The sequence below is a fragment of the Euleptes europaea genome, chromosome 1, assembly GCF_029931775.1.
Source record: "Euleptes europaea isolate rEulEur1 chromosome 1, rEulEur1.hap1, whole genome shotgun sequence".
Taxonomy (NCBI): Eukaryota; Metazoa; Chordata; class Lepidosauria; order Squamata; family Sphaerodactylidae; genus Euleptes; species Euleptes europaea.
The window spans coordinates 126678824-126706358 of record NC_079312.1 but is presented as its reverse complement, the minus strand read 5'-3'; the positions used below and the strand labels follow the sequence as shown (position 1 = coordinate 126706358).

Sequence of the window (27535 nt, the reverse complement as noted above, 5' to 3'; positions counted from 1 at the left end):
CAACAATGTCAACAAGAAATACAGCAAAACTGGAGACCAGCATAACAAAAAATATAGCTAAGGACTGCCTGATCCAGCAAATACTTCAGACTAACTAGGAAAAATATTTTAAAACAAGCAACACAGCTGATGGAGAAGTCCCAAGTACAATTTAGATTCACAGATATTTTGAACGACTGAGCCTATTAACAGTTTTGAAAAAGTCACACTTGACAAGAAGGCTGGATCTCCACAACATGGTTAAAAGCTCTCAGAAAATGCACCCATGAACACAGGGCAACAATCTTTATTGCTTAGGACTCCACTCGCTCAGTTGACCAATTCCTCGCTCTCATTGAATTCCATAAAATAACCAAAAGTAATGCCAGAAAAAATGAAAAGAGATAGCTTTAATAATAAAAAAGAAACTCCCCATATACCAATTTTACCTAAATTAAACAGAGAAAAAAAAGTAATAAGGAATCTGTAAATTTAATAACCATTTGCTCTCTTTGACCCAAAGGCTTTTGAGGGAGATTCTCGGAGAATTCCTCCGTTCTGAGGAGGTGCTTCAAGCGTGGAGAGCTTATGCCATTGACTTGAAGCATATTCTCAACTCACTTTACCCTTCAGAGATTTTAGTCAGTTAACTATGAATTTTATTTAAAGTCTCCGAGGGCTCTAAAGCTTCTGAAACATAACGCCCCCAGCACTTTTACATGACTATAAAGTCAAAGTGTCAGGGTTTCATACTTTGCTTTGGCAGTCCAATTGCAAACCTGTGCTTTGGTACCCTTCTGTTCTAGCCTGTTCAAGATGTGCTAGCTTTTTAAAAAATCAAGTGTATAGTGTCAACTACTGAATGAAAATAACGGTCAGACCACATGAACTAGGTATTGGTTCTGCCTGAACCACAGGGAAGAAGTGGTTTCAGATTTTAGTTCTGTCAAGAAAGTAGGATAAAATTTCCATCAGTTTCAGGTACTGTAGAAGACTGACCAGACACATTATTTATGTTCTTAATTTGGAAAGTTTCTAATAAACCAGATGTACAGACAAGAGAGAATACTGGAAAGATATTAAAAACCTCCCACATGGATTTCAGACACAAACGGCTAAGGTCTAAATTTGCTGGAGTTTGCCCAAAAATCCAGAAAGACCAGCACTCTTCTTCTTGAGAACTGCCCTGGTTAACTCCGGAATCCAAAGATGCCCTTGATATATCCTGTAAGGCCACTCTTTGTTTTCTGCTCCACTTTGTCCTCCAAGGGTGGGAAAGTGACATGGTTGAGGGCCAGGTCAAAGAACAAAGGTTTGCATGGTATTGGCTGGAACTCTGGCGGGAAATGCACCAGGCTGGCTTGCTTGCTGACCAGAGAAGAATCCAGACAGAAAGTCTCCAACCGTTCTGAAAGCGGCTTGATATGAAAAGAAACAAAAAGAAAGATTAACAGAAATCAATGTGGCCGCTTAACCAAATCTAGTATTAATGGCAAGGCAGTAGTATAAAACTATTAGCAGAAACTTCAGGGGCCTCAGGCTTTATAGATAATATTCCCAAAGCAATGGACAGTGACAATAAAAGATCACTGATATCTGAACTGAACACCCCAAACCAGTCTCAGAAATGCCTCCTTAGGGATAGAAGAGGGAAATATTTCAAATTCTAAACCTCTTTAAGAGTGTATGTAAACAGAAAGGTGACATCTTTTCAAAAGTATGACTGACTAAAATGTAGAAGAGTTGGTTTTTATATGCCGACTTCCTCTACCACTTAAGGGAGACTCAAACTGGCTTACAATCATTTTCCCTTCTCCTCCCCACAACAGACAGCCTGTGAGGTAGATGGCTGAGAGAGCTCTAAAGACAGCTGTGACTAGCCCAAGGTCACCCAGCTGGCTTCATGTGGAAGAGTGGGGAAGAATCCACTACTCTTAACCACTATATCACACTGGCTAGATGTACTACATGCACAGAATTTAGCCTTCTTCTGACAAAATTTCTCTGTACAGCTATTGAGTTGTTTAGATTCAGAGAGGAAATCCTACTTCACGTGATCAGACTATGTGGAATTGTGGTAAAAATGTTTGTATTCCTCGTGTTTGATGAGAATTTTTTTAAATGTGAGACAAGGAAATCTAAGGAGGTGGAATTGAGAATTGTGCATGAAACTTGGCATTATTCCCAGCCCCTTGACCACTGCTCTCAGGCTGCCTTCCTATTGCTACTCATGTGGATCTCACTTGTTCACTCCAATCATGAGCTATAATCTTATTTTAAACGGAATAGGACAATTAGGCATCTTTGTATGATTTGTACAACTAGAAACATGGATTTACATTTTGCAGCAGTGGGAGCTGAGCATTTTGAGCATTTTGCAGCAGTGGGAGCATTTTGAAATCTCACATCAGCATGACCGAAACTGGCTTACCTTGCCATCCTTGACCTGAGATGGGGACTCAACCTCAGGGGTATCTCCAGCATCTGAAAGAGTCACAGGGATGCTCTATGAAAATGCAGCTTCCGGCAATACAACCATTTAACTTGAGCCAGCTACACATAGAAGGTATTTCATGCAACATCTTGTACTTGGGAACCCGTTCACAACTACATGCATGAAGCAACAATTATTAAAGTGACCATATGTCGAACCCATAGCCTTTCCATTCATTGTACTCTTACATTAATACCTGGTATGGGTCCTATGGCTATGGCCACAGCCTTCAATTTGCAAGATCTGAGCAAGGCTGTCAAAGACAGGACATTTTGGAGGACTTTCATTCATAGGGTCGCCATGAGTCGGAAGTGACTTGACGGCACTTAACACACACATGGGTCCTGAGTTGCTCAGAAAAAAGTCAGGGATATAAATATTTAAAATAAATAAATTTAAATGTTCAATTAATATGTATGTATGTAGTGGGTTGAATCCTTTTTTAGTCACAGTTTGGGAACAACATATATGGCCACACAGGATGCGTGGGCGATCTGGCTGTGACATCTGTAACCCTGCTGATTGGCGGGATTGATTCAGCTGATCTGGCTGGCTAGGCAGAGTGCCCCCTACTTCCCTCACTGCTCTTTGTGCATCCCTCCCGAAGCTGCGTGCTCAGTGGAAGAGGATGACCATCCCAGATAGGAGTGTACTGTTCTTCGGTCAAGGGTATACATATGGCCACTCTCCATGCTCAAGGTTATGCATGTGTATTTTATACTGGGGAAGCCTGTCCAAGTATGAAATCTGCCTTCCTGAGCTGCTCCCAACAGAACTCATAGATAATCTAGCACATCATTGTGGCTCTCACACATTTCAGGAAGAGTCTTAAGATGTGTAAGGGTCAATTAAAGAACATTTTTCTGTTCAGAATTGAGACAGAGCCCCACCACTGCAGCATATATGGGAGAGGAAAAAGCCCTTCAAGAGCCAGTGTGGTGCGGTAGGCTGAGTACTAAAATAAAACAAAGGAGAGCTATGTTCAAGTCCCCACACCACCATGGTCATTTACTGGGCGACTTTAGGCCAATCTCTCTTTCTCAGCCTAACCTACTTTTCACAGGATTGCTGTGATAATATAATGGAGGGGGGAACTATATACACTATCATGAATTGGAGGAAAAGGTGGGATAAAAATGAGATGGTTTCCTTCCCGTCCAATCTGATGACAAGCAATGCCACTAGAATGCTCAGCACAGAGATACCAAGGGCAGATCAAATGTGATGTCAAGGGAACTAACAAAAAAGGGAACAAAAAACCCCTAAACCTTAACTAGACAAAGAACCTAAAAGTTGAGCTGAAAATTATAACAAAATACTGATATTATTTATTATGCAGTGTACGCTAAATTAAAAACACTGGGCCTTAAATGTACAGGCTGATCAATTCAAAGAATATATGAAATAGTTGTGATGTCTGTCTAGACAATGGGTTGGATTCCCAGGAGCAGGACTGGGGAGGGCACAGTGGGGGAACCTGAGCAAATCACACACCACAGGGTGAAACCCTTGTGCCCTTGGAAATGCTATGCTGGATCCAGCCCCTTTAAGTGGTACATCCTTTGAACCCAGTAACATGTGGAACAGAATCATGGAAAGCTAGTTAGATTTGAATCCAGTAGCACCTTAGAGACCAACAAAAGTTTCGGTGTATACGTTTTTGAGAATCAAAACTCCCTTTGCCATGGAAAACTAGTGGCTCCCCAACAGTACTAAGATACTCACCTAATATGGCAGCAGCTTGCAAGGAGTATTTCTCTGCATTCACTTGGGTGATCAGCTCTTGAACATCAGGCAGCTCCTAGACAATATCAGTTCAAATATAATGCACTGAAGCATTATACTGTTCAGCAAGTTACAACAAATGTAGTTTTTTTTCAACAGATAGCAGACCATGTAGAACAGCTTTTAACATCCCACCAGATATGAGGAAACTCAACATGGCTAGTAAACAGCACACCTCTTCGGATCCATTAAGAGGGTTTTTTTTTAGTGCTAGCACCTGACAATAACACTGAGATGCATATGCTCAGCACTGTAAAAAAAACCTGAAGAGGCCTGTGAAAGCCACCCCTGCAAACAGTGCATCAAACCATCATTAATGGTAAAGTGACTGGCCCCTGCATGGCAGGCAGAAGTGGCACAACAGGACTGCTGACTGACAAGGCAGAAAGGGGTCTCTACATGCTTTGGAAGCTTCTCAGATATGCACAATACGACTTTTTTACACAGAGAAAAAGGAAAAAGGCCTGAGGTTGTCTGAAAATTCTTCAGAAGGGATGGAAGACTGTCAGCAGCTTTGCTAGAGGGAATTGTGTAAAATTGCTGAAGCCCTTGAGAGTTTAGACCAGTGGTTCCCAAACTTTTCAGCCCACCGCCCCCTTGCTTCCACAAACTCAACCCCAGTGCCCCCTATCCTATCCAACAACACAGTTGAAGGAGCCCACCTCTAGCGCCCCCTGCTGCCCCCTTGCCTCTTAGTGCCCCCTAGGTAATCCCACCGCCCCCAAGCGGGGATACTGCCCACTTTGGGAACCACTGGTTTAGACAATCTTGGAGGGAGAACTGTGGGGGGAGATTTCAAAATAGTTTTCCCCTCCTGTGATCTTCTATGCACCTCAAACTTAAAGTTAATAAGAACAAGACTGTATAAAAGCTTAAAACTGTGCCTGATAGACAGAATTCAAAATTTTGTGGCAATGGTCTTCACTATCTGTTATTCGTCAAAAGCTGCCTCATCAGAACAAAGTTTTTCATCTGAAATGGTTAATTTCATACCTTTAAGTTGTTTTTATAAGTTTCAGCTTCAGCTTCAACTTCATTGGCATATTTCAGAACTCGATCATACAAAACGAGGGCTTCACTCCATTTCTTCACCAGAACATATGACTGTGCAATGAAAAAACACCTAGTGGAATAAAACGACAATGTCAGATACATTCTTACTAGGGCTCAACCAATCAGTGGTAGAGGCTTTAACACAGCTGGCAACCAACAGCACATGATAAATGCAGCTCCACCATAGGGTAATGCGATTACAGACAGCTGAAATAAGTTTCCTACAACAGTGAAACCAGAGCCAATTTCTTACCCGATTCCCAATCTCACACCGAAAACCATGTATTGAAATTTCAGCTACATGGGGATATTCTACAGCTTCCTCCCAACTAATTAAGTAACCTTGTTATTTGCTTGAGAATTACCTGTAAGCTTTATACACCAGCGTCTTTATTCCTATCTCCTTTAGGAAGCTTTTGTCCTCTTCTAGGCCTGGAAGTTGTTGTAAGTCGGCTAAATTCTTCAGAGAGATCAAAATGAGAATTTTCTAAAGACTATTTTTTGCATGTAAATTGGCTTCTTGTATGCTTTATTTAATACTATCTTATGTTCTGGACTAGCTCAAACATTTATTCCGGAAGATTCACCTACATCTTCAACTCAAAATACGAGCTATCATGCTTTCAAAGCACTGCTCTCTTTAAGTGCTAACTTTCTTACAAGCTAATATCCTTCCCATTTGCTGTCCAGAACACAACCTGCAACTACCAGTAAATGCTCATTCAGGAAACTTAAATGTCTTCCATTTTAGTTTGCATGCAATCAATTACCACTTTGTGCCTAAACCTTAAAAACGAACAAAACAAAACAAAAAACCCCAATAAAGACTAATGAACTCAGTGCTTCCTAATCTTCAATTGTCTACATTTAACTTGATCAAAAGATGAAAGCCACAGAAACCAAAAATACTGAAGACCTTTTCTGCCATTGTCATTACCTGTAAGATGATGTCATAAAGGCGTATCAAGTCCTGAGGTCGAGGGTTACGCTTGCCATCTTCTTCTGGCTGCTGCTGCTGAAGTAGGGCCTTCTGCAAAGCTTTTGCCATGCTCTCATTGCGCTTGATTGCGGTGGACAGCTTGATGTAAGTCAGGTAACTAGAAAATATCATTTCAAGAATGTGGGATACTGTTAAAAGGTAGCTCAAAACCAGCCAGGTGTAAACACCATAACAGTTCTGCTATCAACTAACATGCAAGGTAAGAGAAAAGACTGTCAGATCTTCTCAGAACTTGCGTGGAAAAACTGGACCAATGAGCATCTCTGATTTAAAGATCCAGTGAATAAACAATGACAAAGATTTCTGCATCCAGCAATTCTCTTACCTGTGCAGGTACTGGATATTTGAGACTTTTCCAGAATCCACTTCCAAACAATGATCTCGTTGCTTCTGTAGGAAATAGAGTAACACTTCGTTGTATTTGATTGAGAAAGACACATGAAGCCTGACAGCAGCAGCAATTAGTATTATTAAAAAACCAACAAGGCCTTCCAAAATGGTTCTTAAAGCAAACCTCAGTTGAGGAGGGGAATGCCATCTACAAATCAAGGCCCTCCACAACAACAACACTTTATGCTTACCTGGTCTGGTTTCAGTTCTTCACGAACAGCCTGTATCGCATCTCGGCACTCACTCAGTAAGGACTCGAACAAACGCTCTTTAGTTCCTTCTTCTTCTGTCTAAATACAGAAGCAGTGCACAAAAATTCAAAATATCTGGGCTATTGCCATTTTTATCAAATCACAACCACTAAGCAGGATTACAGACATGTAAGCATCATGTGAATAAGATCAGAAACTTGAGACATGTTGAACTAACTGGTCATCTTCCCCCCCGCCCCACTAAGGCCCCTAAGATACACTAAGGAATAAGCCAGACCAAGGAGACTTCAGCAGTAATTCCTTCTGAATTTGTAAAATAATGCTTTTTTTTTTGCTATTCCCTTTGTTCAGTAGCAAAAACTCAAACAAAAAGGTGAAAACATTCTGACTGTTATAATGAATAGATAAAGTATGAGGAGATCATTATCTTGAGAAATACCTGGTTATTCAGGACACAGGCTCACACATGACTGGATAAAAAACAAAGAACTCTTCAACTGCCTTGTTCTTTCTCTTCCTAAATGCCAGCATCTATGCTATTCTACATTAAACCATCTGAACTGCAATTCCTATTACCAACAGCTTGTTTATAGTTGTTCAAAGAAATGACTGTCTCCTGCTTAGATCTAGTGTTTTGATTCCTCCCCACTTCCTCTGAGGCGACCATAACTAGAGACTGAATGTTGGGGCTTGTGGGGCTAGGCATAATCCCTAGAATGACCCAGTGGGTGAATTTCCCCCCCATGTTTACAGTTTACCTGATTTGGGATTCAAAAAAGAATTCTCTACAAGTCAGACTGGCCCAAGGATTCTTTGGCCTTCCTTAAAGCTTGGCTTGACTGACATGGATTGCCCATGCATGGCTAACATGCAATCCTCAAGTTGGCTACACAGCATTTTTATTAACTCAAGAAGCCCTTCAAAAAGCCACTCTAACTAGTTTGCGGATAGCAATTTTAACTGCTTAGTTCTCTTCCGATGTTAATTAAATTAATAAACTTTGTTTGCATGCACTTTGATCTTCGGCTATGTATAAGGAAAGCTTAATAATCAAATTAAGAAGTTTCCTAAATAGTAAGACGGGAGCATGGTTACTACCACAGAGGCAAGACAAACAAGTCTGACAACATTCTTAACCACACCTGTGAGCGTACTTCAGTTTCAGACATGCAAAGAGAAAACCAACTAGAACAGCAATGAAGTAAAAAAAGAGGTTCCCAAATTGCAAAACGGTATAGAGTTTAAGCCTCTCCTAAACATTTCCTGAAGTAGATCAGGAGCAGTTCTCAGCCCCAGGATCAAGCCCGTGGGGTTCACTCTGCTCCCATTACACCTGGCCAAATACTACCCATGTCTTGCCCCTTCCTTTTGTTTCACTAGCATGCCAAAATGTTTTAACAGGAAGATGTTGCAAGCTTTTGGCATTCAGGCCAAAAAGGCTGCCTACCAGTGCTTTATGTTATGTAGTATATGACTTCTTGTTGAAGACATGATACAGCTAACTACACAAGCATAAGCACGGTCACCAACAGTTGCTGAAGAAGCTCTTGTGATAAGAGTTAAAATGCAGGCGTTAAGATTCTTAGAGAACAGAATAAGGAAGAGATGGACATACAAGAACATGAGAACAAGAGGCATTGTTCTAATTATGGAATGTATGATGAGCTCCTGAAAGTAATGCTCTGCATCTGCAGTGTGGCTTTTGGAATGACTGGAACAGATATACTCATAAGAAGAACTGATTACAATTGCAAAGACAATTGTGAGAGTGGGATTTGTTCATTTAACCGGGCTTCGACTTGGGTCATTCCTGGAACAAGGCTCATGCATAACCCATTCAAAAATAAACTTGCCTATACTTATTTACAAGTCATCTTTCTCCCCAAACAGAACTCAAGTCTATTCTCAGCATCAACTTTAAAACATCCAAGATTTTAAAATAGCAAAAAACATATTACAATTCAATCTGGTAATAATTTTAAAAACTATCAAAAAACATTAACTGAGCACCTATCTAAGAAAACTCAGTTTTGCATAACTTCCAAGAAACTCAGGAAAGCTATTCCACAGTATAGGTACAATCATGGAACAAGCAAAGAAGGAGCATTGGCTGAGTTTACTAACCAGCAACAAGGAACAACAAGGAAATGCCGGTCACAGGAATGAAACTGCCCATGGCAGATACCGAGAGAGATGGTCCCTCAAGCATGTTAGGTCCCAGGCTATGAAAGGTAATAACCAGAAACTGGAAGTAGATCCAGAATCAAATAGGCAGCCAGATCAATGTTCTCAATTCAGCAGTAATGCTGTGCAGCTGCGTTTTGCACCAGCTGAAGGGTCCATGTCGTTTTCAAGGGCAGACCCACACAAATTGTGTTAGAAGTCTAGACTTAAGGATACGATTGCATGGACCAGCAAAGCTAGATTGGCAGAGTCCAAATATGGGACCAACCTCTTTGCTTGCTGGAGATGACACCACATACTTCTCACCATCAAATTTATCGGTTTTTCAAGAAAGAGTGCTTGTGCATAGATATCAGGCACGTGTATCCATCCAGCGGAAATCATTCCAGAAGCTATTATATAGATGTAAAACTTTATCAAGCTGGCTGCACGTCTATTCATGGCAGGCCTGTTCTGTCACGAAACTCACACCTCCTATATCCTCACAGATTACTGCTGGCTAAGCCAGAACCATGCACAATTTGGAACTACACCACCTCCTGGACACATAGCCCTATTACACATGTTATACTCTTCATATACAGGAGAAGGATAATGTGCAGCTACCTAATCAGACAAGAATACGCAACATTGTGCGCAGCAAAAACTACAAAGTGGCAGCTTTGGAGGATTTTCCACTTACCTGAGCAATAGCTGCTTCAGTATCTGCCAGCCCTAGCAGGAAGATCCTCACTTTGTCTATCTTCACTGGCACAGTTCTTCCCCTCCATTCCACCTCGCTCATAGTGGCTGCCTGCTTTGCTCGAGTCTGGGTGATGAGTGCCTGCGAAGCAAAGAGGTTATTACAGGGTTGAGTATCCCTTATTTGGAAATCCAAAATGATCCAAAATCCAAAACTCGGAGTGCCGACATGACTGCGCCTGACCTAATGCGACGGGCCCAGTCAAAACACAGGCACACAACAGACAGCTTATTCAGCGTCCCCAAGGGAAACTTACTTATCGGTAGCATATAAATTCAGAGTCAGGAATAATGGTGATGCCAAACAAACACAGATTGTCCACATGGGTGGCTGAGATAGCAACAGCTTTGCTTTCTGATGGTTCAGTGTGTACAAACTGTTTTATGCACAAAATTAATAAAGATATTGTATAAAATTACCTTTAGGCTATGTGTATAAAAAACAAATGAATTTCATGTTTAGACTTGGGTTGTATCCCCAAGGTAACTCATTATATACATGCAAATATTCAAAAATCCGAAACACTTCTGACCCCAAAAGATACTCAACCTGTAGTGGGAAGTGTGAATAGCAGCTCCTACTTCCATACTAAGTTTTGTTTGTTTTGTGTAAGAATCATGAAATAAATGTGGCAGTTTAGCTTTTTATAAATTACAACACATTTAACTTATTTAATTTTTCAATCTGCCCTATATCTTAAAAAGCTTGATAGGCAGTTATAAACAAAACATTTACTTTAATATTTACTGTTTAAAACCCCAACAACTAAAGCACTCCCCTCTATTCCTGGCTAAAAAATGTTTGCCTGTATAAAATGGTCTAAGCTGGGGCTGGGGGTGCTGCCAGGTCCTTTAAGGGATTTTATCATGGCCCGTGGCTCCTCTATCATACTACACACAAAATACCGAACCATATTTGGGTCCTGTCTGTGTCAAGGTTAGCTGCTCATATATATGTTTTGCTAAGTGGCTGAGGAGCAAAGAAGTTTGCTGCCAGGGCCTGCATGATGCAGCAAGACAAGTGTGTAGGCGTATACACACATGCAGATTTGCTTGTACTAGTGTCTCTGAGGCAGAATTCATGTTTTGGTATAGAATTTAGCTAGGAAATATTTTGCACGAAAAATTATAGGTATGATATTGATTGGAGGACCACCTTTGCTCTGCAACCTGAGCATGACAACCTTACACTAGGTTAAAGTTCACACGGACCTCTGTAGAAGGAGTCCTAAAGCAGGAAGCAGTTGCCAGGAAGGGCCCTCTGTAAGCCTCATTGTTGAGACTTGAAGCAAGACGACCACCATCAAGAGTTTACCAATAAGAGGGTGAGATTGAAGAAGGGAAATGAAACATCCTGAACAACACAAGTGCAGTAAGGATTTTAAAACATGCAGCTGGAACACACATCGGCAGCAGCACTTCTTCCAAATACTTGGGATACAAATATTACCTCCAGTTTTTCGGCAACAAGCCCCTCCGTACCTCCAGATCTCAGCCTCATTTGCATTAACTCACTAATAGCTGACTGGTCACCTAAGATATAAGACACCAAATATTGTTGCTATGAAACCTAGGACAACATTTGTTACTTAATGAAGTCAGAACAATCAGTGTGTATTTTTTTAAATCTGGTGAATCCAATGATCCATCAGTGGTCAGCAATCTTTGTTGTAAGTATTAGACAGATACAGATCCTTCCCTTGTTCTCGTCTTCCCAGAAATAGGCTGATAGAAGAGGGGGAACAAAGGGATTTCACCCCTTTCCCCCTCCTCAGTGCAGCCCCCCCCCCCAACCTGTGTGGCTATCAGTTCCTTCGAGTCCCATAACTCTGGGAATCAACCTTCCCAGTGTTGGAAAGGATTGTTGGGGGGGAGGGGAACACAGGAAAGATTAATGATCCTTCAACCCACAGATCACTGGATGAAGCCATAAATAAATTTAAGAACCCTTATGGTGCAAAAGAAAAACCAATATGCAACTGAAACAAGGAACTAAAGATGGCAATTGCTTGCCATTTGAACCTTGTACCAGGAAGACGTTTTAGCTAAATGATCTAAATTATGAACTAAAACACTGTCTGGCACAAGCTATGTGGGCGACCCAGTTGTGAGGAGTTTCTCAGTTTTCATTTGCAATGGTACAAAGGTGGGGCTTCTTCATCCTTTCCTTTCTAGCTGTTTTACATTAAAACATTCCTCCAAATTGTTTTCTTCCCTAAAGATATGGAGCAGAGAACAAAACAGTGGGGGGGGGGGGGGAAACAATATTAATGGAAATGCCAGAGAGAAAAGGGTTAAGGCGTTCCTCCTCTGCACTCATTTCACACTGCAGACTAATCTCTGCAGCTACATTTTGCAAAACCGAGAAAGTGTCAGGAAAACTACGTACAACAGAGCACTGTATGTGTTACTGCCCTTATTGCAATTACTGGGTTTTGGTCTAATATAATTTTTTGCACAATCAAGGGGAAGGAAATATTAGGAGGGCAAGTAATGATGTAGATCAAAGCTCTGAAAGAAAACAAGGGCTTCACGATCACCTAGGGCCTGCCTTAACTTTCTTTGGCATCCTATATTTCAGTAGATTCTTGTAGGTTTTCAAGCTATTCTTGACCATCACGACAGAGAAATTCTGAAGTGAATGTTGAAAATGATAAAAATGCTAAGCTGACTAAGATTATGGATTCTATGACATGTCAATACAGATGCATCGAGCAAGTTATTACGATACTCTCCCATCTTCTCATTTTAGAACAGAACCAACACAGAGATGTTTAGCACTCATTCCAGCCATTTTCTTCCGGTTTACTCACCGATGTTATAGGCACAGTAACGAATGTTGGGAGAGATCTCCTCTACTCGCTGATTATATAGTACAGCCTGCTCCTCTGTGAAAGCACTTGCCAGCTTTTCATATATGGTTCTGTAGCAGGAAGGTGAAAACTTAATTAGTATAGCAGGATTAGTCCCTTTTAGTTTGAAGAATTAGTGAGAGCAGTCTTCAAGGTGGCATTTTAGCTTTACTAATGTGCTTTTCAGTACAAGATGAAGAGGAGTTGGTTTTTACCCCCATTTTCTCTACTTTAAGGAGTCTCAAACTGGCTTACAATCACCTTCCCTTCCTCTTTTCACAACAGACACCTTGTGAGGTAGGTGGGGATGAGAGAGTTCAGAGAGAACTGACTAGCCAAGGTCACCCAGCAGGGATCATGGGCAGGAATGGGGAAACCAACACAGTTCACCAGATTAGAGTCCGCCACTCATGTGGAAGAGTGGGGAATCAGAGCCGGTTCTCCAGATTACAGTCCACCGTTCCTGACCACTACATCACTATTGAGTTTAAAACATATCAAAAGAAAAAAAAATCTACTGTAATATTTCAGTGTGTTCACTTAAAACTATAGGTCACTGAAAGACATAAGAACAGGTAATATTAGAACATCTTAAAGAATCTGAATGGATAGACTCACAAGGGTAGCTAGTGTGCTGTCTGAGTAGCCTTAACAAGATTCATGTAAGCACAAAGGTAACAGGGAGGAAACTCACTTGCATTTATTAAAAGCCTCCATGGCTGCTTTCCATTCCTGGTGCTCAAAGCGGAGCATACCCGTGAGGTAAGCTGTATATGCCTGCATAAAGAGAGCAAGATGAATGGCAGTCAGCGTGACAGAAATGATCTCTGTATGTGGCCATCAAGAACATCTCAGTAGAGACTGGACACTTCTCAGATGTCATTCTCCCTGTATCGTCACCACAAATGCGTTAACAGTTATAACCATAAAGCTCCACAGTAGACCTGACATCTATTTCCAACTCTTCCACCCTACCATACACTGGTACAGACATTATAAAATTCATTTCTGAAGCACTAAGAAGACAACTTGCATGTATGTTGAAGTGACCTTAGGAAACTTCTACCGAGCAGTTAAGCAATTCTATGTGGGGGGGACCTTAGAGGGGGAACCCACCTAAGATATATATATCCCTGAACTTCAATATTACCCACTTCATATTAAAAACCCAAAACATTAAACTGCAGAGTATTTTAACACTACCAGTTGCACCAATCAATATGTAGAGTACTGATCCGTCTTTGAGATTCAATACATAGCCTCCAGACTAGGCTTTCAGGGACAGAGATTATAACAAGCAAATGTCTTCATATTAAAGCAGGACATGCTTACTTTGTTATTAGCCTGTCCGCAGTGCTCTCCTACTTCTCACTGGAGAGCTTGAAATAAAAGTTCTCAGAACCATGTTTCCCAATGAAGCACTTGAGTTGCAGGTTTTGGTTTTCTTAAAAGAGAGATTGGTTGGCTCATAACTTTGGAGGCTGCTGTTCAAGGTTTCATGTTACACCACAGTTGTAAGTGAAAGGAGGGAAACGAAACCTTCTGAATGGCATGGACTAAATATTCAGTTTGTCACACTTTCAAAGACCAATTTGGCAAGGCCTAGATTTTTTGACCCACCTCCACTCATGCTCCCATACACATATCAAAATTCTACTTATGCCTCTGTCATCTCTCGTTACGGGATACCACTTAAACCCCTTCAGTGCCAGCAGGATAACATGAATCGGCTGTGGTTTAACATGCAGGTGGGCCAGCTGGAAACTTCGGACAGGCTGAACAGAAGCGAACCATGCTACACTAAGGCTGCAATCCTATGCAGTTACCTGAGAGTAAGCCCTAGTAACTAAAATGGGCTGCCTTCTGACTAATGTGTCTAGGATTCCACTACAACCATTAGCTGCCTGTTCCTTTTTCCAGTTCTGCTGCAGTATCTAATCTACTGCTCAAGCATCTGCCCGAGACAAAATGTTAGACTATGATCACCCACTGCTGCGAACCAATTGGTATGTTCTATAACTAGGGCTTAACAAGTCAGCTACAAACAAACTAAGCATTCCTGATCTAATCTCCCAAAAAGTTTTAATGTCATTTTATAATTTAGACTTGTTTTATAATTCACTCATTTATTCAAGAAGAGCTAATTTATGTTCTCTCTGCCTCTGCTACAAAACAGTTCTGAAAGCCAGAATTAACCTGAGCTTCCAGCTTGGTCTTGGCATCCACTCGGTTGCTTTCACACAGGCGCTCCAGCTCCTCGGCATGTTTTACAGCTTTGCGCAGGCGAGATAACAAGTGGAATCGTTTGCGGGGTTCGGTGTTGGCTTCCTGCTTAAGCTGCATAGCATAGCTCCAAGCTCTCTCGGCATCCATAAGAATCAAAAGCAAGTATCTGTAGGACAAGATAACATTATTTCTCATCTACTGGTTCAAAAATGCATTCCAAACATTTCTTCTATCACTCAAGCAGTAAACCCCATTGAACTAGAAAATTGCTTAAATCAGAACAAACATGTTTATCTACTCCTGGTCAAAGACCCAAACACAGAAGAACTTACATTAGATCTGAAGGCCTTACATTAGCAAAACTATTCAAGCCCTGCACGAAATCTAAACAATCTTGCATGGCAGCAACCTAGAACTGATACCAAAAGTATTTCAGACCTAAAAAAAGTTTGTGATACTGTGTTCAGCTGGTTTCTCCACTGAAAACTAGGATTGGATCCAATCAACCACAGTGAGTTTGTGGAAGAAGCTTTCTTACTGTATCCCTTTGAAAAAAATGCTGAGGGTCAGTGGAACCTGAGGAACAGTGTGTGAGGCAGCACAAGGAACGGCAACAAGGCAAGATCAACAGGAATCCCACCGTTTTTTATGCATCCTTTAGCCCCATTTGCAGAAGACAATGTGCAAGAGAGGTAATTCCTGCTAATGTGTTTCTTGCTGAAGCTCCTATGTTGCATCCCACACAATTCTTGAGGGTTCCTAACCCTCATGATGGCCTTTCAGGGAGCACAGGGGGATGTGGTGAGAAGGGGAAGTTGGCAAAGATCCCTTCTGTGAACTTGGCCATTTCATGATTGATTAGATTAAACCCATGGTAGTATAATGGTCAAGCACAAGACGTGATAAAGGTATCTTGAAGTACCACTAAGTAGCATGAAGAATGGCTGTAGTCCCTGTTTTAGACTGTCACTCACACTGATTTTGCTGGCCTTTATCCTATCTGCATGGTATAGTGGTTAAGAGCAATGGCCAAATTAGACATTATGATTTTTCACAGGTTGAATTTGGGTTCATGGTCTGCCTTTCCAACCATCAGTCACATATCACATGCTGGGAACTCATTTCCCTACCATGGTTTGGATTGGGACCACAGCATGGGGAGCCCTGCCTCCCCCCACACTATTTTCCCAACCTAGAACAGCTTGAGGGGCCACTATCTGCTCCATGGAAGCACTACATGCACAATCCCCTCATGGGACAAACAGCCCCCCTGAGCCACCTGAGGTCAGAAAAATTGCATGGGGGAAGGCTAAATCTCCTTCTCCCCTACGCCATGTTCCCAATCCAAATTAGGGCCCTGCACACTTTGGAAATGAGTTCCCAGTAGTGTGACATGTGACTGCTCATCTGAGTCAGATCATGGAACCTTGACACAACCCATAAAAAATCATGACTAGTTTGGCCCTAAGATATTGGAAATCTGGGTTAAACCCCACGCCTGGCCCATGAATCTTGCTAAGTGATCTTGGGCCATCAGCCTAACCCACCTCACGGGTTTTGAGAGGATAAAAGAGGAATCATGTATGCCAGAAGTCTGGAAGATGGAATATGCAGTCCCCCAAAAACTGGTATTTTAAGTACAAGAAGAAATCTGCCGCAAAATTTTTGCAATATCTAGCAGACTTAGACCTAGTCATTCTTCTGCCAAAAAGGGAAAATCTCCCCCTCCCCAGCCAAGCATCAATTTCATGTATCTAGTACTCTTCCTCTGCTGCACCACCTGATAGCGGTATGAAAACCTCCAGAGTGGTTCAGCAGGTACCCTAGAGCAGCCGTGTCAAAAAGCATGTAGCACCATTCCCCTTCACCACTGCTGCATTTTCTGGTATGGATTTATGAGTGTACACTTGGTCTCACTATTTGTGGACGTCATGCTCAGTATAGCTATTAGTGCTCCAAATACCTGTTATCGGATAAAAGCTCTTCTGTTACTTTCTTCCCTGTGAACTTGTGCCTATTTCCCATCTTGAAATTAAGAGTTTTTCTGAGCCTTCTTAGTCTGCGGGAGCAGTAACCCCTGGTGGAAGCAAAAATCACAAAGAATAGATCATACAAAGAATACAACTTCTTCCAGTGTCAGACTAAACAAAAAAGAAGAGTTGGTTCCAGGCACAATACATCTACAGTTAGTAAAATAAAGTGGACTTTAAAAACTATTTAAGAATCTGAGAATCCCATTAAGTATGAGAGATGCTAAAGCACAATGAGGCAAACCCCCTACTACAATTTCCTTATACTGGAATGCAACAGCCACCACAGAAGCAGATGTTTCTTACAAGACCGCTGAAAGAATTAGCAACCATTACTGTCTAGCAATTAGCTTGTATACGTTGACCAAGCATACTAACCTGTATCGCTGAAAATCACCATGCCGTAACCCGTGCTGCTGCTGTGATTCTTTAATAATCTGAAGTACTGAATAACTGGTTAGGGAAACTTACACAGTTCATTAAAGGAATGCTATAAACATCTGAAAGATACACACATGGATTTGGTCAATACTTCACTGAACTTGTCATGTTCAGAGAAAGGAATTTACCAAAACCTTCAAGTGGCAAAAGCAAAAGGGGGTTAGATGGCAGACATTTCCCTTTACTCAGACCAGTTCACACCTTAAAAGTCTGACAAACATTTGTGCCATGTTTGGCCTTTGGATGAAAAAAAGATATGAACAAGCTTTGGATGAAGAGCTGTATATAGAAAACAAATAAAAAACTGAAGTAATTTTGTAAACTTCTACTCTGCTATTATCTCTGCACTTGAAACTCATTTAAACAAGCAGAATTTTGTGGCAAGCCTAATTTTAACCTATTGTTTTCAAATGGTTATTTTCAAACTGTGCCCTGGGGTACATTGGAATATGAGTTTCTCAATAATATGAGAAATAATAAGTTTTATTGATTTTCCCATCCAGTGTGCAATCCCAAGAGAATACTGGGTGAGTTCTTGGTTGTTCTCAATTCACAACAATTAGGGCTAACAGGTTTAGCAAATGCCCTACATGATCTGAATATGCAGTCTAAACCAGAGCTTGACAAATCCAAGGTCACCATGAAATTTCACTGTAGCACCTAGTATTTTTAGCAATTATTTTATTGTAGTGTCTCTCCATGAGAAGTACAAAGCTCATTTATCATTTCACATCAGAATATTATACCATTCAATGGTGGTGGTGATGAATTCATTTCTTAACTAGCTGCTTTTGATACTGGCTCAAACAATGGAATTATGAGAAATAGGGGAGAAAGGCTAGCTTAGCTTTGAGCTAAGCTTTTTGCTGTCGTGATGACAACCAGGACTATCCCTATATCTATTTATATATAACATTTCGGTCATAGCTTTAATAAAATTATGAGGACTGAAGAGGTCAGGATTAGGTTTTGAGGCAACAATAATTTGACTAAATGGCAATTACAATCCAATCTGGGAAATCTCATACAATTATCTTTGACTTTAAAAGAGGAAACTTCTCTAAAATTAGAAAACTGGTAAAGAAGAAGTTGAAAGGAACAGTTAAGAGGGTTAAATCTCTTGAAAAGGCTTGGGGGTTACTCAAGTCCACATTACTAGAGGTTCAGCTAGTTTGTATACCGCAGGTCAGGAAAGGTAGTAATAAGTCCAAGAGGTCACCACCATGGCTAACGGGTAAGGTGAAGGAAGCAATTAGAGAAAAAAAGTCTTCCTCCAGAGACTGGAAGGTTTACCCAAACGAGGCGAACAGAGGCAAACACAAACTTGCACAAAGGAAATGCAAGCAGATAATTAGAGATGCAAAAAAAAGATTTTGAGAGGCATATTGCTAAACACATCAAAACAAACAATAAGAAATTCTTTAAGTATATTAGGAGTAGGAAACCAGCTAGGGAAGCGGTTGGACCATTGGATGACAATGGGAGTAAAGGAAGTCTAAGGGAGGATAAAGCGATTACTGAAAAACTAAATGAATTCTTCTCATCTGGCTTCACTGTTGAAGATACAGGGCAGATTGCTTCTCCTGAACAGAGATTTTGGAGAGGGGAAAATGAGGAACTGAGGCAAATAGTGGTAACAAGGCAGGAAGTCCTAGAACGTCTAGACAAACTGCAAACTAACAAGTCACGGGGACCAGACGGTATTCATCCTACAGTTCTTCAAGAACTCAGATGGGAAATTGCTGAACTTCTAACAAATATATGTAATATGTCCCTTCGATCAGCCTCTGTACCAGAGGACTGGAGAATGGCCAATGTAACACCCATTTATAAAAAAGGTTCCAGGGGGGACGCAGGAAATTACAGGCCACTTAGCTGAATGTCTGTTCCGGGTAAATTAGTGGAAAGCATTATTAAAGATAGAATTGTCAAGCATATAGAAGGGCAAGGTCTGCTGGGCAAAACCCAACATGGCTTCTGTAAGGGTAGGTCCTGTCTCACTAACCTATTAGAGTTTTTTGAAAGCGTCAATAAGAATGAAGACAGGAATGAGCCTGTGGATGTTGTGTATTTGGATTTCCAAAAAGCTTCCAAAGACTGCTAAGCAAACTTTATAGTCATGGGATAAGAGGACAAGTCCTCTTATGGATTGAGAGCTGGCTGAAAAATAGGAAGCAGAGAGTAGGAATCAATGGTCAGTTCTCACAATGGCGGGATGTGAGGAGTGGGGTGTCTCAGGGATCTTTGTTGGGACCGGTGCTTTTCAACCTGTTCATCAATGACCTGGAGTTGGGGGTTAAACAGTGAAGTAGCCAAGTTTGCAGATGACACCAAATTATTTAGGGTGGTTAAAACAAAATTGGACTGTGAAGAGCTCCAGAAGGATCTCTGCATACTGGAAGAATGGGCATTAAAATGGCAAAAGAGACTGTGTGAGCAAGTGTAAAGTGATGCATATTGGGGCAAAAAATCCCAACTTCACATATACACTGATGGGATCTGTGCTGGCAGCGACAGACCAAGAAAGGGATCTTGGGGGGGGGGGTGGATAGCTCAATGAAGATGTCAATATAGTGTGCGGCTGCTGTAAAAAAGGCAAATTCCATGCTGGCCATAATTAGACGAGGAATAGAGAATAAAACTGCTGATATCATACTGCCCTTGTACAAATCTATGATGAGACCACACTTGGAATACTGTGTACAGTTCTGGTCACCACACCTAAAAAAGGATATTACAGAGCTTGAGAAGGTGCAGAAAAGAGCAACCAAAATGATTAAGGGACTAAAGCAACTGTCCTATGGGGAGCGGTTAGGAAGCTTAGGGCTGTTTAGCTTGGAAAGAAGGAGGCTAAGGGGAGACATAATAGAGGTCTATAAAATTATGCATGGTTTGGAGAGAGTGGACAGGGAGAAGTTTTTCTCCCTCTCCCATAATACTAGAACACGGGGTCATCTGCTAAAGCTGGAGAGCAAGAGATTCAAAACAGATAAAAGGAAATATTTTTTCATACAACGCATAGTTAAATTGTGGAACTCCCTGCCCCAGGATGTGGTGATGGCTGCCAGCTTGGAGGGCTTTAAGAGGGGAGTGGACATATTCATGGAGGAGAGGGGTATTCATGGCTATTCGTTAGAATGGATGCTGGTCATGCTGCATACCTATTCTCTCTAGTATCAAAGGAGCATGCCTATTATTTTGGGTGTGGTGGAACACAGGCAGGATGGTGCTGCTGCAGTCGTCTTGTTTGTGGCTTCCTAAAGGCACCTGGTTGGCCACTGTGTGAACAGACTGCTGGACTTGATGGGCCTTGGTCTGATCCAGCAGGGCCTTATGTTCTTATGTCTACATAGTAACATAGAATTGTTGCAGCTGAGCATTTCTGACAAGGTTAGAACATAAATAGATTTTTTAAAAGATGCTAGAATTAGTAAAATTAATTTACTTAATTAATTTGCTGGCGAACATTCACAGCAAGTCTCAGAAATTGTGCCACTTTCTCCAATATACCAGGAGAGTGATTATTCAGTAAAAAATGAGCATTAAGAAAATCAGGGGAATTTGACTTTTTTGTCAAAATAGGGCCTAGAAATTTGCTGAGAATTTCTGCATAAAATCTATATGGCAATTAATGTACAAATGAAGACTAAAAAATGAGCTTGGCTCCTAAACATTTTGGCTGGCTCCTAGATCCAAAGAAAATTTGTCAAGGCATGGTCCAAACCGCGATCCAGAATCTTCTGATTTGTGTAAGCATTTAATGACAAATGAGTTCATGTGGAAAGGATTTCCTGAAGGTAGATGGCTGAAAAACACTTTTAATATACTAAATCCTCTGAAGCATGTCTGCTGGAATTACTCTGGAAGTTATTGATACAAAGTTGCATAAGGAAAGGCCAAAAAGGCTGGGACTTCAGTTTAGCGAAAACGTGACTGGAGAATGATAATATTTCTAAACTAGGCACAGGGTGCAGTAAGTGGATAGAAAGAACATTTTCTCCTATAAGCTCAGGGGCACCCAGTGAAGTTGATGAGCAACACACTCGAGACAAAAAGAAATACCTCCTCACTCAGTGAGTCATTCCATTCTCAAATTCACTGCTAGTGAATGCAGTGATGGCCACGCCATAGGTGACTGCTGCTAGCCATGGTGCCTAAAGGGAAGCTCCAAATTCAGAGATAGTAAATCTCCAAATACTAGTGCTAGGAAGCAGAACAGGGGAAGGTCTGAGGCACTGTATCCTATTTGTTGGTTCTCCAGAGCAACTATGTGAAACAGACAGACCACTGATGTGGCCTAGTAGGGCTCCTCTTATGCTCATATGTGCATAGTATGAGAAGTCTACAGCTAGGATTTTGTTTACTGAGCACATCCAAAGCCATCTGGGGAAAATCTTCACTGAAACCCTGTTAAAGCATAGTTTTTAAAAATCTCTTTAGTGTTCAAACATTTATTACATTCTATCCGTTAATTTTAATTTGGATACATCCAACTCTACAACTATGTAAGATAAATCAAGAGTGACTTCTTAAGCATTAATCAACAATACTTAAAATGTGGCAAACAAAAACTGTTTTTCCCTTAGTAGAAAGGAAATAATGTAAAATGTTTACAATAGGACAATACCCTCTGGAAGAGAAGGGGAGCATTTTGCTCTCATTTACAACAACAATTTTAGAAGCTGTAAACAGAACACCAATAAGAATATGAGCATTCCAAAATTTCATCCTTGTATTTACAAGCAGTATTTCCAGATAAACATGCTTCATGAAGCACATAACATTTCCAGAGTATATGTGTATGTATAATACCCCCCTGACCTGGATGGCCCAGGCTAGCCTGATCTCATCAGATCTCAGAAGCTAAGCAGGGTTAGCCCTGGTTAGTATTTGGATGGGAGACAACTAAGGAATACCAGGTGCAGAGGAAGGCATTGGCAAACCACCTGTTAGTCTCTTGCCATGAAAACCCCAAAAAACGGGTCGCCATAAGTCAGCTGCAACTTGACGGCACTTTACCCACACACATAATACCCCCAACTTCACATCAAGCTTCTATTTTGGGTGCATATTTGAAGCAAACAAAATACCAATACTAAATAGCAGCATCCAATAAATTAAGTATTTGTATTTATTTTGTACAATGTATGTGTAGAAACCAATTCAGCTGTTATTCACTAATTTTTGACAGATGCTTGCATGGACCTTACATGTTGCCCCAATGTGCATCACTTTACAATGATCATTATGCTGAATGGCATTTGCCATTTGGTTGCCCAGCCAACAGTTTGGAAAGACAATTTTGGAGTTCTTCATTTGGAGTTCTTTCCCATAATAAATCTCTAATACCTACCCACTGAAATACACAGTACCAAACACTAAATTCAAACTTGTCGAAATGTGTTTACTAGCTGTCTTGACGTTAAATGGTTAGCAATATTTACTGGCAGGGTGGATTTGATTTAAATCAAATCAATTTAAATCGCTTGTCAGTAAGACTAGATTTTCACTACTTAAATCTCTAGTAGGTAAGACTATATTTAAATCATGGCTTTCTACATAAACAGCACTTCTCATGATGTTGTTTCATTCAGGCCACCAGGCCTTGCATTTCTTTGTTGCAGTGTTTGCGTTTTGCACTCATGCCTCCCTTACCCATAGGTAGAGGAACTTCATTAAAATATTGCCAAACTGGGTCTCTTTTACAGCATGCTGCCATTATAGGTTTTCTCCTCCAGCAAGAGAATATGAGAAACCTCAGGCTATATATACAAAGATCCCAAGACTTGTGGAGAATTCTGCTCAAGAGGTTTCACTATCATTTCTACTGCTTGCCCCTCCTAGCTCCTTGTGCAGATCTATTCCACTTCAATTAATCTTCTATCCATTGAACTTTTTGAAAATTAGCACTTAAGAGGTAAGGGGTTGTGTCTATGTACACAGATTTGCAAAGGAGCAATGGCATTAAGGTCTTTTTCTCAACTATGTATAGTTTAAAACGTTTTTGACTTGAAGAGGCATGTTATCTCTGCAGATACAAAGTCACAGTTTTGAGAACTGCAAAACCAAATATCTGTGATAATATCTTTTAGATAGAAAAACTGCCCAAAATAATCTTACAGAAACACCTGGAAGAGCAGGACATTGTGAATGGATTAATAGAATTCATTTACCAAAAATTGTAAACATTGCATCAAAATATCGCCTCGTGCTACATGATTAAAAACTAATCCTTAGTCCAGACCTCTGGACTGTAATGTATCTTAAACAGAAAACTATCTTTTAGATAATTTTTCCTCAAAAAGCATTTTATCTAAAAAATCCGATTTAAATTAAAAAATCCAATTTTAAAAAAATCACTGATTTTTGTCCACCCTGTTTACTAGCAGTTTTGAGGAATTAGAATGCCTTATTTTCTGGAATATTCATCTTGAATTCTGTAGCTATATCCAGGACAATATAAATTTAATATTCCTACCATTACACTGAACTTCTATCAGTCACAGCTCAAGTCACTCAGAATTTGACGTCTGTTCTCCCGACCCTGTACTGGATCACAATCTCTTCTGCACCCAGCACAGAACCTGGCCTTACCTTTAAGCTATGTTCAGCCTACATTGAATAAACATATGCCATAAACTTATGCCAGCCTGCACTCCTTCAGCTTACCTAAATCATCTTCTTTAAATACCTTCTCATTGGACCCACTGCCATGCTTACACCAGGAATGCCTTTCCAGAACCCATATACTATATTGTCTCTCGTCAAAAATTCCTCCTCAAAACCGCCTTACATTACTCTGAACAGCACCAAATAGTGATTCTCCTCGTCCATAAACCTTATCATACTTGGGATGTGTTTCTTACCAAATCAAAGCATCACTTTCATAGTGATTTAAGTGGTTCTAACCACACCTTCCAGAAGGTAAAAAGTCTGCTGAGTCACACTCAAAACATCCACTATTTAAGAACTACAGGTGCTGGTCAAAAAAAACCCCCAAACAAGTCAACGTTTAAGTAAGTTGCTTATCTACAATCATCATTATATCACATATAGGGCAAATTCCAATGGAAAGACTATAGCAATTCCTCACCCACCCACCCGAAAACACCTACAAACAAAACAACTCATCACTTGCTCTCACATCCTTTCTGCAAACTGCACAGATTTGACATTACATCTCTAAATATTTCATACACAGCCATGCTTGCTTGATTTCCCAAGTGAATTTGCCTTGGGCTAATTTCCACAAAACAGATTCCAAAAACGCTGTTTCCAGCAATGGCTCTGTGGCTCTGTCAGCTTTGGAAGGGCCTCTTCTTAAAAGATGCCATATGTTGCTGGACCCTAAGCCTGAACGATGGGCATCTCTCCTGTAAAATTTCATGGTGAGAGAAATACTAACACTATACTGGTTGTAGAAAAGGGCAGGAGTCCAGTAGCACCTTAAAGACTAACAGAAATATTTTCTGGTAGGGTATGAGCTTTCGTGAGCCACAGCTCACTTCTTCAGATGCAGCTAGAATGTGAATCCATCTGTCTTTAAGTAGAGGAGAGTGAATTCAGACCAGCGTTAGTATGTAAATGTTAACAGATTGTAAATGTGACTAGCAGGCGTGCTGGGATGAGGTGTGGTCTGCAGAAGAGTCTGTGATGTCCAGGGGAGAGATGGGTGTGGAGAAATCAGCATTGGTCATGAGCCATGAACAGCTATTGGTTGAAACCTAACATCAGGGAAACCAAATTAGCCTACATTTATTTCTCAGATGTACGTGCTTGAGTCCCCATGCATCAAGCGTGCCATCCTAGACCCGTCGCTCCCGCAACCCCCCTTGGAAGTCCGCCAAGGGCCCCTTCGCCAGTAACCGCAGCCCCACGCCCGAGGGGAAGGAGTAACTGCAGAGCGGTATGTGGGGGGCGGGAAGAAACCAACGGCTTTCTCAGACTCCAGACTGGGCGCCGTACAGAGGGCTCAACCGCAGCCCGGCCGAGCCTAAAGTGACACGTCCCCATGAGCAGCCCCACCCCCGTCATGCCGTCAGGATACTCTCCAGGCCCAGGCTATCGCCGAGGTCGCCCGCCTTCGGCTTTTCATTTTCCTTGTTCTCCTCGGGGCCGGCCGCGGGGGCCCCGGCCCCGCAACCGCCTCCTCCGCGGGTGCCGCCGCCTGCCGCCACCTGCCGCTCCGCCGCCATCTTGCGCCTCTTCCGCTTGAAGCGCGGAGCATCATGGGGTGGCAGGGAGAGGGAGGAGGAGGAGCTGCCCGGAGCGCCGCGCGCGGGAGACATGGCCGCGGAGGATGACGGGATGGAGAAGGTCCGGCGAGGGAACGCTGGACTTTTAGAAAGAGGGGCTGAAGAATCTGATTGGCCGCTTAACGTATTCCCCGCCCCCTTTAGCTGACGTGTTCTGACCAGCGAAGATTGATGCAATGGTCAGAAGGGGCGCGGGCTCTATCGTGTTGGAGCCCAATGGGGGTTGCTTCTGATTAAATAAACGTGTTTAGACTCGCTCGAGGAGGTTGCACCGGCGTAGGCGTAGTAGCCGGTTCAGATGGGGTATTATGGAAGTAGAATGGGCCATCTATGTATGAAACTTGGTGGAGGGGCTAAGTGTCTAGGGAAGGCACATTGTTTTGCTATTAGTAGTACTCTTTCAAAGGGAGATTGGAGAGAGAAACTGCTGAATTACAGTTGATATTCAAGCTAAAGTCCATGCCTTTACCTGGGCTGAATGAAGCCCTTGCATCCATGGCTCATGACCAATGCTGATTTCTCCACACCCATCTCTCCCCTGGACATCACAGACTCTTTTGCACACCACACCTCATCCCATCACACCTGCTATTCACATTTACATCCTGTTAACATTTACATACTAATGCTGGTCTGAATTCACTCTCCTCTACTTAAAGACGGATTCACATTCTAGCTGTATCTGAAGAAGTGAGCTGTGGCTCACGAAAGCTCACCCTACCAGAAAATATTTTTGTTAATCTTTAAGGTGCTACTGGACTCTTGCCCTTTTCTACTACTGTTTTGCTATCGCTATTATATTTTTATTTACCTTCAAAACATTTTAAGAAATTATATATATAATTCACTTTTATCCCAACTTTCCTCCAGAGAGCTCAAGGTGGCATATATAGTTCACCTTTCCCCCATTTTATCTTCACAGCCCTGTGAGGTAGATTAGGCTAAGGGTGTGTGACTAGCCCAAGGTCACCCAGCAAGCTTGACTGTACAGTGGAGATTCGACTGCTTTCTCAAGATCTAAGTTCAATGCTCATACCGTTATTTGGAAACCTATACATAAAGGCTTGGATCTCATCTAGAATTTCCACAAGCACAAGTGCAGGGAGATGTCCCATCCAGGAGCCTAATTTCAGAGGATGTTTTGGGCTGCTGCAGGAGGAAAGAGCTGGTGAAAATCATCCCTCCTCTGTCACCCTAAATAGGCAGACTCTACTTTTGTTGGGGGAATTAGCTGAAAAGACAAGCAGCGAGGGGGGGGTGTAACTGGGGTTGATTACCTGTGTATACCAGGATAGTCCTGGGGGAAACTCTCCAATGAGCAGGCAGTTGACCAATTAAAATGAGTTTTATTAGATAAAAAATAATAAGGAACATACTTTCAAGCAGTGGATACATGCACAGAAATCATACAAGAGGAAAAGAGTGGAAGTTGGATAGGGTTTCAGGGATGGGTGATATTTACTGGTCTTGAAGGGACATTTTTTAGGGAAAGCAGTGCTGAAGAGGGAAACAACCAGCGTTTCTGGGAGTGAAGAAAAGAGACCACACACAAGTGGGAGTGTATGCATGGATCTAACACCCACACACCACACACTATGAATGGCCAAAGGACCAATATTTATACTCCAAAATGGGTCTTGAGGCAGTATGGGTTAGCTGTCAGGAAAACCAGAGGCTAAGAATTGATTGCTTTATTAGGGTCTGAACAAAAAGATACAAGAGGCTTGATGAGTCACCAGGACCCAAGAGAATGACTGCGCTATTCTCTTGAATATTGATCGATTGTTAGGAAGGATGCAGATAGGCTAATTAATGGTCTGGTTGAATTAGGGTGACACAATGGACATTAGCTAGCCTCACTGTGCAGCCAGGCACACTTTAGGGCCAGTGGAA

General features: G+C 41.6%; 1 protein-coding gene across 1 annotated transcript; it reads right to left on the bottom strand.

The window, feature by feature from the left end:
* Positions 1–887: 887 nt before the first annotated feature.
* On the bottom strand, positions 888–25582 carry SRP68 (signal recognition particle 68). The gene is made up of 16 exons (XM_056856857.1): positions 25435–25582; positions 17325–17391; positions 16880–16993; positions 14887–15082; positions 13385–13467; positions 12652–12761; positions 11289–11371; positions 9780–9920; positions 6893–6991; positions 6637–6701; positions 6249–6408; positions 5677–5771; positions 5252–5381; positions 4199–4274; positions 2411–2463; positions 888–1397 (listed from the first exon to the last, which is right to left on the bottom strand). The coding sequence occupies exons 1-16, from the start codon at positions 25580–25582 to the stop codon at positions 1170–1172; spliced, it is 1848 nt and encodes a 615-aa protein (XP_056712835.1). The 3' UTR covers positions 888–1169.
* Between the last annotated feature and the right edge of the window lie 1953 nt (positions 25583–27535).